Genomic DNA, 14997 nt, shown 5'->3' with positions numbered 1-14997 from the left:
ATTTATCTCATTATCTCTATATCTACTCGTTACGTGGCTAATTCGACTCACAACAAATTTAAACAGATTCGGATCAAGTCAGAACCGAATCAAATTGAGTCTCAAACAAATAAAATCGAATCGTAAACAAATCAAACTTGATTCGAATTTCAAACAAATCAAATCTTTAAATTCCGTCAAATTGGATCCAAATCATTAGAATCCGTCAAATGAGACTCGAATCTTTGGAATCCGTCTAGGGATCGAATTTTCGAATCTTCCGAATCCCGATTCTGCCAACACTAGTACCTTCTCTATCGTAAAAAGTTTCAGTCTTCATCTAGTCGTTCGTGCGTGTAGTGCTCGGAAGCGGCGGTCGTTGAACCAATTTTCCCCCTTGCCACAGCAGCACAAACGACCCACGGTCCATAAAAATCCTTCGCAGCAGTGCAGTGGTGTAGTGTTCCGCCTAGTGCAGCCGACACAATCGGTGACCGTTTGTAAGAATCTGCGAGCTATCCACTAAGAAAAAAATCTCCGTCCCTGAAATCTCCGTTTCATCCGATGTCTACCGATTTCCCTTTTCCATCATGGACTCTCAGCTTCCTGTCCGTTTCACCACACCCCTCGCTGCGAGCGGGTTTCAGTGATTATCGAGCGTTTGCAGGATTGTTAATGGGATTCTTCTGCTCGTCCATCATACGTCCTTGATGTGTGTGTGTGTATGTGTGTTTGTTAAAGATTCCTGAAAAGTGCATACTGTTTTTGTTTGCAAAATACTGGTACCACGAAACAAAACGTTCAAGATCGAACATGAATTGAGGTTATGAATGGTGCAAGTTTGACGTTTCAGTTCCGCAGATTTGACAATTGTGTGTTGTGTTAAAAAAAAACTCTGGAAACTAGAAAAAAATTAAGTGAAAAAATATGAAAAATGTTGGTGTATAATCGCCATAAAATTTTAATTTCAATTGTAACACTAATATTCATATATCGACAATCGATGTCGAAAGAGCCGACGAAAAGTTGATACCGAAAAGCCGATTGAGCTGAGGAACAAGAGCGCACAAACATTAATTAAGTTTTCCCATCTTGTTTGTCCTTGCACATGTAAATTTGATTCCTTTCCATGGGAAAACTTTTGCTACCAGAGCCCATTTTCTGATTGGGTTCGAGCTTTTCGTGAGGGGGAAAGCGTTTTTCTTCATTCTTCAATTAAGCCCCGCCTGTCAGCGTTGTCCCTTATTGGAAAAGTTGAACTGGAAATTTCGTTCCATCGCGAAACGGCCCGTGGTAAATTTATGATAATTTTGTGCAAATGTCCCAAACTTCGATTTCGATTTATTTCGGTGTGGTGGTTCTATTTTTCGAACGCCCTTTCGATTTCCCATAGAATGGGCTTGAAGGAAGGTGGCTTTTCTACCTTTGGGGATGGTGGATCAAGTTTCACCGCCACCGAATGGTGTAGTTTTTCCGTAGCATTCCAATTAGTTTGCTGCTCTGAAGATGAATGAAAACCGCCTCTTCGTTAATTTAATGGCGGCATTGGATTTCGCGTGGTTCGTTCCGCAATTCTCAAGAGTTGTCTCGAAGCGGCGCATCTACATTCATTCATTAATATGAGAGCTTCTTTCCGTTTCCCACCACCCAGGCCAAGTAATGGCGAGATCCGAAGTGTGCTCCCCACCAGGAACAGATTAGAGTCTAGGTTTGAATTTATAGATGTTTCACTAGCGTCCTTCTGCCGCGACCGAGCCAGTGAACCATAAGGCCAACCATCAACATTTTTTAATGAGAGTTGCAACACTTCTTTTCACAGTGCGTGGCCCATTTCCTAAGGCCGATCGTAAATTTGCTCCCGTTGCCTTGTTCCGAAATTGGAGTGTTTGCGTTTTTATTTAGGAGTGCTGTTGAAGCGAACCGAACGATGGATTCTTCCCCGAACGAGATCCCCAGACCATGTGCCAATGGATGATGGATTGATGGAAGGGAAACAGACCTGGGGGAGAGGTGTGCTAGAGGTTGAGATTCGATAGCTTTCACCAGTAGGCAACCGCTGCGATTCGTATATGTACCCGGTATGCAACCAGTAGTACCGAAATGGAAGTTGGTACAGGTTTTCTAATATACCCCCATGTAGGCACCTCCCTCGGAACAGGTTGCATTGATTCGCCACTGACCATATTAACGACGGCTGGCAACAGAGGATAGTTAGGCCCGGGGTTGGCTCTTCCTCCGATGGCGATCGCACAGGAAAAATGTTGCTCCGGTTTGGTCAGGCAATTGCCTTTTGCTCACTTCTCCTTGTCGCCCGTATGCCGGAAGGTAGCCACCGTCGACGGTTAACGAGAGCCGGAAGTTCGCCGTGTATGCCCCAAGCCGCGACTGAAAACGATCCACTCGACCGCTAGGGGCTGATGTGCAGGGTCGTCAAAGCAAAGACCAGGTCTACGAGTCGGGCCACCATTTGTAGAATTGATTGACACTCGTGTGACACAAACGGTAAGGTAGACGGGCGGGGTAAGGCTCAACTTGACGGCGAATGTGACTTCAGGGCTGCAATAGTCCTACGGCAGCATCCGCTAGAAACCGGGTCACCGGGCAAGGAATGAAATCTGTCAACAGAGTTGCGTTTCGATAGACGGCTGGGCGTGGACCATACAAGGCCCTCCTCTGAGCTGTTTGCTGGTAAAGTGCCTACCGATGGATATTTCATTCACTTCAGATGTACCAGCTCGTTCTGCATGGCGTGTTGGATTATTGAGGGTTCGAGAGGTAATTCAGTCACACCCAAATTCACAAGTTCAAAGGCCATCGCTGGCTGTGGACTTGTTGACTTTTTAGTAGAACTCTCCCACCCGCTCGAAATGCAAAGTTTGCTATAGCTGACCGGGGACTTTCACTACCCGGTCGGCACTGCACTGCATATTGGAAGTTGGCCGAGGTTGCACGACCCTCACAGATTTGGTCGTAAATTTTTCCGCACACCTGGGGAGCAACAAACCCCTCGGGTCGAGTACTGGAGGTGAACTCGGTTCGTTCGCTTAGAGTTCACGTTCCCTTCCCATCTTCGCATGGCTTATAATTCTCGCCAACCGCCAACACAACTGCTAGAGGCCTCCCCGGGGGCCCGCGCCACCGATGCCGAGAGTGGATGGCACTTTGACAAGGTTTCAAAAATAGATAAATCAGCACACAACCACCACCACCAGCGTTCGGTCCGTTTCCAGTGGTGACGGCAACGACGGTGCCATTGGTCGCGACCCGTAAGCCGGGGTGGGGTAAAAGGGAGGCACTCTTGTGGAGGGGCAAGTATTGCAAGTTGTACCAACCGATGTTACGATCTCTGAACCTGCCTTCCTCACGGCGTAGAAAAGGCACGGTGTGTTGGAAGTTTTGTTTTGCTCCATCCTTTACGGAACACTTTTCGATACCGGGGTAGCTCCCGGGGTCCACCAGTTGGATTGACTGCCGGTCGGCTTTTCGTCGGTAGTACCCGTCGTTGTCGTCGTCGTCGTCATCGTAGTCGTACACCGTTTGGCCTCGTAAGGCTCCTCGGGCTCGTGATTTATCAAGCGACCCAGGCTTGCTTCGAACATTGTAGTGGCCGCATAAAACATGCAAACTATGCAACTCACCCCCCCACCCATCATTCCCATCCACCGGGTCGAAGGATATTCGACACCGTGGTGACGGTGAATTGTTCCACCGTGGGGTCATGGAACCATGCACACACACGCTCGTTTGTGTGAATAATTATAATTGGAAATTTCAACCAAAATGGCTACGACACACGTGAGCCTTTTTCGGTGCATGGCCAAGTTCTTGGGTGCCTTATTTATGCACATTTTGAATAGGCAATCAGTGAACTAGTTTTGTAAGTAAAATAATATAGAGTTCGGTAAAATTGGTCGTGAAACACACAACGAGTTTGTAACTCATCTTAAGTCAATCATCAATAAGACTTTTATTTTAGGTTACACTCCTCTATACTATCTAACTCACATGTTAATTTTTTACTTCGTTCCTTTCTTTTGCAGCACATCGTCGGCTCGGGACGGAGAAAGTAAAGTGGCCCAAAAAGCACTGTGCAAAAAACCACACCGAAAACGCAAGCAAGCGACAAAGGAAGATGCTCACCCCCGTGATGTTGAGTCACGATTAGATCGATGATCGTACGACCGGAAGATTGATCGCTGCTCCACCAGCCCAGGGGAAGAACGAGAAATTCCTTTCCAAATCCCCTCGCAAGAAGCGAGCTTGAAGCAGCACAACGCGAAACACACTCCAGAAAAGAAGTAAAGAAAGGCGCAAATTTCTCCCGCAAATGAGATCGGCCAGGCGGGAAAAGAAACCCCCGATAAATCTGCTCCGTTTCTTGCGCCACTAAAACCGGCGAACCCGGAAGCTGCGGCGGTGGTGGAGGTGGCGGTGGTGGTCAGCTGCTGACAAGAGGAGAAGCAACAGCAGCAGCAGCCTGTCCGGCGGATGTGGGTTGCGGGTGTGTGGGTCCGTGTGTTTTCGTGTACGTCCGAGCGCGTGTAGTTGTGAATATATTGCATCTTCTCGTGATTATCGTCATCAGCGTCTCAGCTCGTCGCCGGGCGAAGGAAACGTCGCGGAAAGCGGTGCGTCGAAAACGAAGCGGGTTCCGAGATTCGTCAAGTCTTCGCGATCGCCGCGTACGATCGTTCCGGGGCGGGTTTTCGTTGGTGCGCGCCAGCACGACCACTTTTCCAGTGAAGCAAGAAGCACATGGTGTGTGTCCCCAGGGGGGGTGGGTGTTTGGGTGCGATTGCGTGCGAAACACACCGGGGTCTCAAGTGGTTCCGGCCTACTGTGTGACTACTAGGCGATCGTTTGTTTAAACGAAAGCGAAACAGAAAAATAATAATAATTATCATTTAAGAAAAAAAGGAAAAGCTGTGCAAAATCCCACACCCTCCCATACGGGGGTGAGTGTCTGTGTGTGTTTGTGTGTGTATGTGTGTGCAGCCACCGTGGTCGAAGGGGAAGAGAAAAGAGTGTTCCGTGCCGTACCGGTTGTTTTTCGTGCTTGGAGCGTTAGTGAAAGTGTTGGCAACATAAAAATATCTCCAACACGCGCGAGACAGCACGGACGCGTTTTCGCGGACTCGGGAAGAAAACAGCGGCTAGCACCGGACCGGGGCCGGGGTGCCAAGAAGAGGTCGGCGGAATAATTTGCCCAGCGTGGGCGCGCAAAGAATTTCGGCCGCTTGGAGGTAAAAACCAGCACCGGCGCACACTTAATCGGCCGCGCGCAACGGTCGACTGCAGAGCGCTACACCGGGACACGACGCGAAATATTTCGCTGCCAGCCATCGTAGCAGACAGCTGGATCCGCTCGCTGCACCCTCCTTCTCCCCCCGCTCGACGGAGGAATCCGCGTAGTAAAGCAGGAACGAACCGCGAGCCGGCGGTTTTCAGCGAACGACGCCTAGGCGCTTCTATTTCGGGTCGCCATTCTGACAACAAAAAGCCGCCAACCTGGAACTAATGGAATTAGAGAACATTGTGGCCAATACGGTCTACCTGAAGGCGCGCGAGGGTAAGTAACGGGGTCGGGGGTCGTGCAGGGGAACATAATTCGTCCATAAGTGCATCATCGACCAGCGGGGCGCTATTTTTAGCCCTCTCCTGGCCGCGGCATTATCAAAGCCCCTCCGGGGTGTCGGGTAAGGGAAGAGCGATGGACGATTCTAATTTAGGGGTCCCTGTGCCACATATCTTCCCATCCCGTGTGTTTGTTTGTTTACGCGCTAGAAGTAGTATGTTTGTTCGCCGGTAAAAAGGCCGCCCGCTGGCGAAGCATGTTTTCTTCGGCGGGAACATCATTTTTAACACCAAACGCCAAACACATTACATACGGCAACACCCGGTAGTTACTCTCCGGTGTGCAGAGAGAAGAAAACTACCGCATTGATTGCGATAAGATTGGTAGGAAGTAAGAAGTAGGAGGGTACTGTCTGAGGCGAGAAAAGGGGTTTTCATCGTCTCATACGGATGATTGATAGGACCCCATGGGGTTGGCTCGTTTTTTGTTTGGATTCAAGGTAACATATTTCTTCGTATTTCGCTTCAAATTGGGGAAGATGGAGTCTCGGTCTGCCCTGAAATCATTTGTGAAATATTGGTAACAAGGCCAAAAGTATGTCCAATATTTTAAAAAATTTGATGATCCATTGCTTCTTCATCTTATACCTCAGTACAGTTATTGAAATCAGTTTCCTCGACCTTCGCAAGCTATCCTGGAGATGAAGGTATCTAAGTTTATTTTATAAAGAATGTAAGAATTTGCTTGTATGATTTAACTTATGTGAAAATAGTTGTTAGAGGAACTTCCAATCCGTGATTCCGGATTCGCTCTAGCAAGCTCTCGTCAACTTGAAGGTGAACGAGATCAGGGATAAGGAAGAATACGAATAAGCGCGTTGAGCCAAAAACTACTCTTTTTTGTTGCAAGCGTAAGCGGGGGAATATAATGTAAATTTTTGGTTGTTTTATTGAAAAATAAAGCTTCCTAAAAATCTTCAATTAAAGCTGCCCTTCAAATTGGCCAGAAGCACCTGATTTTCCAAAAGACTTTCTTCAAAAAATAATTGCTGATATTTAAATGGTTGAATACTACTTGAATTTGAAAATCTAAGTGAATACAAACAAAGCCTTGTTTGTCGATGCGTCATATAAGATAATAAAACAGTGATTGAACCAGAGAAAAATATGCAGGTATTACCAGAACTCTCTCGTAGTTTAACTTTCGTTTAATCTTAAACTAGACTTCGAAACCGTTAGAACTTGCCGCTTACTTCCACCTTGTACGTCATTACCCGAATAGTCTGATGGGCGTACCGATTTCATAACACCATTGCGCTCGTTGCGGCAATCAGAACTCTGCTACAAAATGTTGATCAATTACTCTGATGGCTGGCCTAGTGTGTGCACGTGTGTGCTTCCTCTGGCGAACATAAATTCGCTGCTGAAGATTCAATAATTCAATATGCCGTTGCCCCCGGCGTCCGATCTTCACATCGGTTGCGCCTCAATATCGGGTCGGGTTTGCCCACTCGGGTTTGATGAGAAATTATTGCCCACTAGCGGCCCCGGACCCTCTAGGCCTGATTCTGGGAGAGGGGATAGGGTGTTGGGGAATGATGGAGGCTGTTGATCTCGTTCCCAGTTGACCCCCGTCTTAATTGGTCGTAGGTGTGTGGTGGGTGGTGGGCAGTCAATCTTTAGCAATCAATTACTGGCAATTAAAATTTAATCAACCTTTTGCCTTCTTCCCCCCCCCAACATGGCGGAGAGGGTTGCGTATCGTTACATCGTCTCTGCACTGAGGGTGGGGGTCCCAGAAGGAAGACGTGCGGAGAGGTACCAGAAGTTTTGAAATGGTCTTATGGACCACACGAGCCAAGGTATCAGCTGTCGACCAAATTGGATAAGGCCCGTCGGGGGAATCGGTGTGGTTAATTGTTTGATTTGGATTGAATTCTTTCACGCAACACGATGACGAAAAAATACTACCAACACGTTTGAGCAATGTTCCGAAAAAAGGTGTTTGTTTGCATTTATTAATTTTTTTACCCATCGGGAGCGCCAAGTTAAAACGGCCTAGAGTGTGTGACGTCAGAGGAGCGTCGGCTCTTCTAGTATATACCGCAACAAAGGCCTCCGTTATGCTGGCCTTGGCCCCGGTGGCTTCCGACATCCGGGACTACTAACCAAACGGAACTAGCGTTTGGTGGTCGAAGGCCGGGGGAGGGGGCCACGAATTTGGAAATTGGACGACGGTGTTCGGCCAAATACGAGCTCTCGGCACTCGGAACCCTCGTCAGTTGTACAAACATGAAGCGCGCGTACACTTCATACTAAAGTGTGCATACACCGCTCCGTTGGTCGTAATCACTTTTCCATAGCGCTTCCCTTTTGGCCCGGCTGTTTTGTGACGTCACTGTTGCCTCACATTGCACTAGGAAGCTGGGAGAGGAAAACACGGCGTGAACCGACCTCTGTCAACGCTCGGTAAACATTAAAAGGCCTCCGTGTACTCTTCCCCCTGTCCGCTTCCCGCAATGTGTGCGATGGATAAGAGTTCGTTAAAAATAGTTCCAAAAAGCTGTTGCGCCACCGTGAGGCGGAAAAGGGGGAAAGGCGGACTAGAAATACATGGTCAAGGCGGAAAGGAAAGATCGCCGTTTGTGGAGAAGACCAACGGAAAACAACTTTGTTGATCGGCAGCGCGCCGCACGAGCGCACGGGATATTCCCTGGGTTTGACGATGGCTTAGCCGACTGTGTCCTCGCTCCGTGGAAGGCCACGGACATTCCGCACTCTACGGACAAGCGCCACTTGCTCGAGCTGATGACGACGAGGCGATGACGGACAGATCCGAGCGCGACATTGACAGATGGGGATGAAGTTGTCCGTCGACGGTGGAGCGTGTCGCAGTCGAAGTGATTTCAATAGGGACTAGAGACACTGTTGCGATCAGGGAAGGCGAACTTGGCTCGGGGAAGTTGTGAATAAACGGAAGATTCTAGTAGTTTGTAGTATAAGTAAGTTTTGAATGTTTTTTAAAAGTATTTCTATCTTAGAAATGTTGGTATTGGAATTAACCATTCCTCGATTTTGGCGAAATTCCTCTCCGAAACACTCTATCGCCTATAGCACACCCGATTTACCATCCCTGACAGCAACGACGACGAGGACGACGACGACGACTTCCATTCATGACCTCCCTCGAACCTGCCGGAGATGGCAGGCATCCTCCAACCTGGCCTAAGCCGCCGGCTCCGAGTGTGGCGAGGTCAAGTCAATATTTTTCAAACACTGGTGGACATTCCGGTCTCTGACACGACGCGAACTATATCTTCATCGTTGTTTTTTTCCCCGTTCCGATGAGCTTCTCTTTCCCTCTCTCTAAAACCGGTCAAATCTTCTGGACGGTTTGGTGGTGGTTCGCTGTTTGTCGGCCGGTGGTTTTGCTGTTTTGACAGATTGACGAGTCACCACATTTGGTTGTTGGTAAGGTCCGTTTGGAGATCTCACACTCGTGTCGTCATTTTTTTTTCCTATTTGAACGAACGTTCATCAAAGAAAACGGTTTGAAAAAAAAAGAAGATTGAACTCAAACACGTGATTCGATGATGTCCCGCAACGGAATGGCCATCACAGATCCTATGGAGCGTCTTTATGTGAATCACTGGGCATGCCTCTCAGGGAGGAGAGGTTGGAGAGGCGACTAAGCCCGAGGACATCGGTGGAAATAGAACAATTTATCAACCAACCGGAAGCCAAACTTCCGTTTGATGCGATTGGAGTGTTTACAGTTCTCTTTATTTCTCCTTTTCTTAAGGTGAATTTCTATACACACAGTAGGATTTAATAACTGTTCAGTTAATCCTCGAAACAAACGAGAAGCCACGCCATGTCCCAACACCCCATCCTTCTGTATTCTCTGATGTAACGATTTCTTATGATGGTCGAAAAATTTCCATATTTATCTTACGCACTAATTTGCTGGTGCTGTTCCGTGTTCCGTTTTCGGGCGCGTGGTGTAGGTGGTAAAATTATAAATAATTTTATGATTTACTACGGCCCGCTCGTGGACACACGTGTATCAGTGTGTGTGTGCGTGTGGGCCCGCGCCGTCCGTCCTTTTATCGTTTCGTCAACTTTTCACAACACATGTCGCGGCCGGGTGAAGACGGTTCTGACAGCATAAGCCATCGTGATAAGCGACGATAATAATAATCATAGGGTGTGTGTTTCCAGTGCCGCGCGGGGGCTTATCTGGCGCGACCCAAACAACACCCGCAATTCCCGGGCATGTGGCATGTCCACGCTTTTATTTATACCGGGGCCACACACACATGACCGACCCCGCGGGCGCAGCGGTCGCGAAGATCGGCATGTGATTTTGTTGTTGATGGGTAAACAGAACCCACCGACTCTGCTGGACCCCTCACCCGCGACGGTGAGGAGTTTCTCCGGTTTTATACGTCGTTTTGCACAAACAACCATGAATGAAGTATCTTGGGTGGAGCAGACAGTACAATACACATGTTGTTGGTGCGGAAATGTTGTGTTTCGGTTAACGATGAGAAAATCCAATTCCAGAGGAGATCGGATCCGGGTTGACAACGATCCTCTTAAACCGACCTGAATCCCTGGTGTGATAGATATGTGATGGATTCAGATCCGAAGGGATCCCAGTTCCGGATTTCAAACCCACCGGATCAAGGTTACCCCCAAGGTTGATTCATATAGAGCAATTTGAAAGGTAAAAGTGATAGCGCCATCTTGGAATTTATGATAACCAAAACAAGTATTCGTGATGAACGTTTTCATTCAATTCTGTAACAAAAAACAGTTAAACCAGGATGTAAAACACATGTATACTGGCCAACTGCTACCAACCATATGATTCCTGTATTCGCTAATCTATTTGATTGGTATTTTAAGAAAAACTTCAACCTCTGTATTTACAGCATCCGGCAATTCTAACCTCAAAATTGCTTCATTTTAGTAATCAGTACAAACAAGGTAAAGAGACACGAAAAGCTGTGGCGATCCAACCTTTAGCACCGGATCTGATTCCGATCTGATCCGGATCTCAAGGATCTTGGATTATCTTCGGATCGATCTGAAAAGCGATCGAGTCACAGAATCATATCCCGATTCTATTTCTCATCACTAGATTTGATGTCGGAATCGAACTCACGGCCCTCCTCGGTTTTATGTGACAACGGTGCTGGAGGACGGTGGTGGAATTATTTTGGCAACCAATAAGCAATAAAAAGACCAATATATCTGCGCACCGGAAGCGGGTTGAAATGACCGGTTTTTCGCAAAACCGACCCAAACCGGTTCACCCCCGTCGCGAACCGGACCGTGACCAATCGGTTAATCGGATGGGTTCATTATCAGCCGTCTAATGGATCGCGGTCGGTCGCGGATCTTTGTCGCTCGCGATGACGTCGGCCCGCAGTCGGGAGTCGGCACTGGCTGGCCACGTCAATCGCACCTCCCTCTGTGCTGCAACCACTACCCTTCCGCGCCCCCGGGCAGGCAGCCTTTCGCGCCAGTGTTTGGTGGTGCCCCGCGTGACGGTCATTTGACATAGTATGGTATGTTTGTTTTGCATACAAATAAAACACTCCCGTTGCGCGGAACGTAGCCCCCCCATCCCCTCTCTTTCTCCTTTTCCAACTCCCTTCTCAATTCCGTCCTCTGTTGCTCCACTTGTCGCTAATAAGCCCCTGCATTACAACGCGATTCAGGAAGGAGGAAAGAGATTGCGGTGGGAGATTTGCAATCGACGCTAACGACACACTAGTTGTGTCTATCCTGCTAAGGACGCGTGTGGCTTAACCCATCGCTAGCGGGGCAGAAATTGTTTTGAGTCGGAATTTCAAACATGTCTTATCGCTTCTGTTTTTGCTGTACCCTTCTTTAGTACAGCGAGAGTTGAGTTGGGTCAATAACGTCATCCGGAGGGTTTTGTATTCTTTACAAATAATGCCGCTTTAACAAAAGAAATATGTTGCCTCTAGAGTATAAAAAATGTTTCAAAAAATAAAATGTTTTAAAGACTTCAAAAAGCGCTTGCATGGAGCTTCATCGTCCTGTTCAAGCACTACAACATTTTGTTGAGTGTTTAAAAAAAAGAAAGAAATAACTTTCCGCTTCCACCGATGCGCCGGTTTACCGAATGATAATTTGATTCTCACATTTTCAATTCGATTAACTCCTTCCACTAAGTGGATGGCTGGCGAGTCCCTCGCTCCTCGCGCTCCCTGCTACGTCGTTGGACGGTTGGACTTTGACAGCTGGTCGGTGCACTATGTGAATGGCGTGCGATCGTTGGTGGAACCTTGAATGTGAGCCACGGTTGGGAGCCCTTGACTTGAGGCTGAGTTAGGGGAGGAGGGAGTGACTAGTGGAAGTGAGGTATACTTCCTCCATCCGTCCGACGCTCCAACGTGCATGATCGTGACAGCACGTAACAGTGGAAGCGTATTCAAATGTCCCAATGCTTGAAGGAGTTATAATTAGGAAATTATTACGTTTATAACACCTTCTCTCGGTGCTGAACTCGAATGTGCGGAGGGGAGAATGCACCAGAGTTGCGTCACGGAGCGGATGGAACCATGCATGGGTGAATTTTTGTTAGCTCGTAAACTCTTGTGTTGTGTTCGGTTTCGGGAAGTGACTTTCGATAAGCTGGCGGGATGTTGCAATCACATGAACCCCACCACCTCCGAGGGGTGTCAATTGGCGCTTACCGAGGCGTTGCTTGAGCTGGGAGAGCCACTCAGATTGGCTTGTTGCAGCGTCCGTTTGTTTACTCGCGCCGACATTTTTCCGAACGCTCCTATTTCCAATCCCAAAATCCCACCCCGAGCCGAGCGTTCGGTGAGAATTGGTGCTAATTTTTAAATCATCCGTTTGTCTCGGCCTCCTTGCTGGTCCGAGGGGACCCCGGGGGGGGACTGATTTTACGACACCGTGGGGCTTTTGGAGTTTGCCGATGTTTGCCGGTGTAATGATGGTTCTCCGCTGGTGAGGCCTGGTCAGAACCCCACCTCATCAAGGTTCTAAGGTGCCAAAGCTAATGGAGGCGGTGAGGTGGCGAATGTGATTAGCTTTTGGCACCTTCTTCCCCGTTGGGTTCGAGACAATATTATTGTCAAGAGAGCAAAAAAAATATGCTAAATTGAATAAACAACCGCCATCAGCATTGGGCGCGGCAATCATCAAAGCTAACGTGTAAATTTGCTCGGGAAATTATGACCCCTTCTTTTCGGGTGTATCTCGAATAAAACCACAATCCGATTGACGTACGTTGTTGGGCCCATTGGCATTGCATTGTGTAGCTATTGTTTTTCTTTAATTTCTGCACAACCCTGTGACCCCTTAGATGAAGTCTAAAATAATATCTTTAACGATAATCTTATCGTTCTCCACTTCACTTCAAATTCTAACATTGAACATGAACGACATTTGGACAACTTTGTGAAACAATTATCAAACGGCGAATAAACATAGACTCAAAAGTAAAAACCCGTTGATAACACAGCAAGAAATATTGGAAATTACAACATCTGAAAGCATGTTGCATCTTGGAGAGGTTTGACTGCAAAGTTGCTTGATTCGGTCACCTTCGTCCATTTCACACGATGCCGATCTTTCCCCCTGATTCGTGGAACTGATCGGGCATTAAAACGCCACTTCCTGATCGTAAAACACATGCAAAAAGAAAGCAACAACAAACAGTGAGCACACAAATTAGCTGCTAATTAAATGAAGGCACTGAAATTTGAGTAGCGATAGACCTAGACTAGACCTCGGCGCTTCGCATTTGAATTCCAATCAAGCCTCTCCGGGGGGGAAAGGAGGAGGTGACAGCGAACACGGAACGACGGGTTGTATGGAAGATTTCATCTCGTAAAGTGATCCTCACACTCCACCTAGCGCCATTCTCTCGTGCGTTTGCCGGATGACGCAGGATGTTTTGAGTGAACCTTCTCGTGGTAAATAAAACCGGGGCCCCGGATAGGATGGGGGTAGATCAGGCAAAAACAAGTTGAATAAAGGCTTCGAGAGGCCTCATCCATTCCCCCACCCCTTCTCCGGGGTGGCTCATTTATATTCACAATGTCATCTCCCCGCGCGTTTGCGGTCTCCTTCGCCGATCGCCTCTTGTCTGCCGCCCTCCCTTACCGACGAAGTATTTTTAGTATGCGTTTGGGTTCTAGTGTTTTTAGCGTGGATTCCTAGTCAATCCTTTGGACAGGATGTTGGATCATCTGGTATGCTGCCTTTCCAACAAGCCTGCTGATGCCAGGGGTGTGTGTGTGTATGTGTGTATGTGTGTGGCCGCCAGGGGCGTTTTCTCGTTGCGTGTCTTCACGCTCATCCGAGCACAAACACGAAGGCCGTTTTCGATAATCGAAAGTGAATTCGATTAACTCGCGCTCTTTCCACTCCACTCTCCTTCCCTCTCCGATGTGTGTGTGTGTGTGTGTGTGTGTGTGTGTGTGTGTGTGTGTGTGTGTTTTTTTTTTTGCAAAAAGTTGGCCAGTTGTTGCCCCGAACGGTGGAGGTTCGTCCTTCTTTTTCCCTTTCGTTTTTCATCCCCCCTCCCCCATCGAGCCCTTTCCACCGAGGGTTGGCAAATAAAAAGGAAAATGGTTTCACCTTCGATATGTTTTATCAGCGGAGCGGGAGTGTAATTTGTTTGGCTTTCCGATGTTCAATTCCACAAATGAAGGATAATTTTCTATCGTTTTTCATCCGTCTTTCTTCTCTTTTTGTTTTTATTTTTCGTTTTGTTGGAACGAATAACATTTTCGTTCAGAAAAGGGTTTACGAGCGTTTGGAAATCTGTTACTTTCGATTGTAACCACCACCAGTTGTGTTTTTCACTGCTTTCTTCTGCAAACAAATTGAATTGGAGCGTGTTCGATGGCACATTTAATTTAGCGAAACGAAACCCTTTCCTGGGGGGTGAGTTCCATTTTTTTTCGGCATGAGCAGTGGAAAGAAAAAAAAAACGGCACGATTTGTGGTGATCGATTCTGCCTTCCTCATCCCAATCGTGCTGAGGTTGCACTTTTAGGCTTTCGAAACATCGCAAACAACTGTCAACTCAGTTGATGTTGATGTCAGCCAGTGAGAGTTGCTTTTTCTTTTTTTTTTTTTAATTTTTGTTGTGACGAACCTCCTCCATACCGGAAGTAGGTCAAGTGCGAAACAGAAACACACATACTAGCACGGCCGCCACATAAGATGCGCGGCCAGTTTACGTGCATAAACGGGCGGAAACGCAGCTGGAGTTGATAACCGCGCGACGGAGGTCGGCCTACATAACCATAAAAGTACAGAGACACGCGGGTCGAGTCGTGGGTTTGCTGCTAGCCCTAGTATATGTTGCTTTTCGTACCATCCGATCGGGTGTATTATTGCGTGCACACAGAATCGAATCGCTGCAAC

General features: G+C 47.6%; 1 protein-coding gene across 1 annotated transcript in view; it reads left to right on the top strand.

Moving 5' to 3' along the window:
• Positions 1–344: 344 nt before the first annotated feature.
• Positions 345–14997, top strand: part of LOC131259162 (G protein-coupled receptor kinase 2) — a 54615-nt gene continuing 39962 nt past the window's right edge. Inside the window, exons 1-2 of the mRNA XM_058260595.1 lie at positions 345–479; positions 4020–5548. Coding sequence (XP_058116578.1) covers positions 5497–5548 — 52 coding nt within the window. The 5' untranslated portion in view covers positions 345–479; positions 4020–5496. The remainder of the gene's footprint in view (positions 480–4019; positions 5549–14997) is intronic.

This window comes from Anopheles coustani, chromosome 3 (genome assembly GCF_943734705.1).
Source record: "Anopheles coustani chromosome 3, idAnoCousDA_361_x.2, whole genome shotgun sequence".
Lineage (NCBI taxonomy): Eukaryota > Metazoa > Arthropoda > Insecta > Diptera > Culicidae > Anopheles > Anopheles coustani.
The sequence above is the reverse complement of the archived record's forward strand: the minus strand, read 5'-3'. Positions and strand labels throughout refer to the sequence as shown.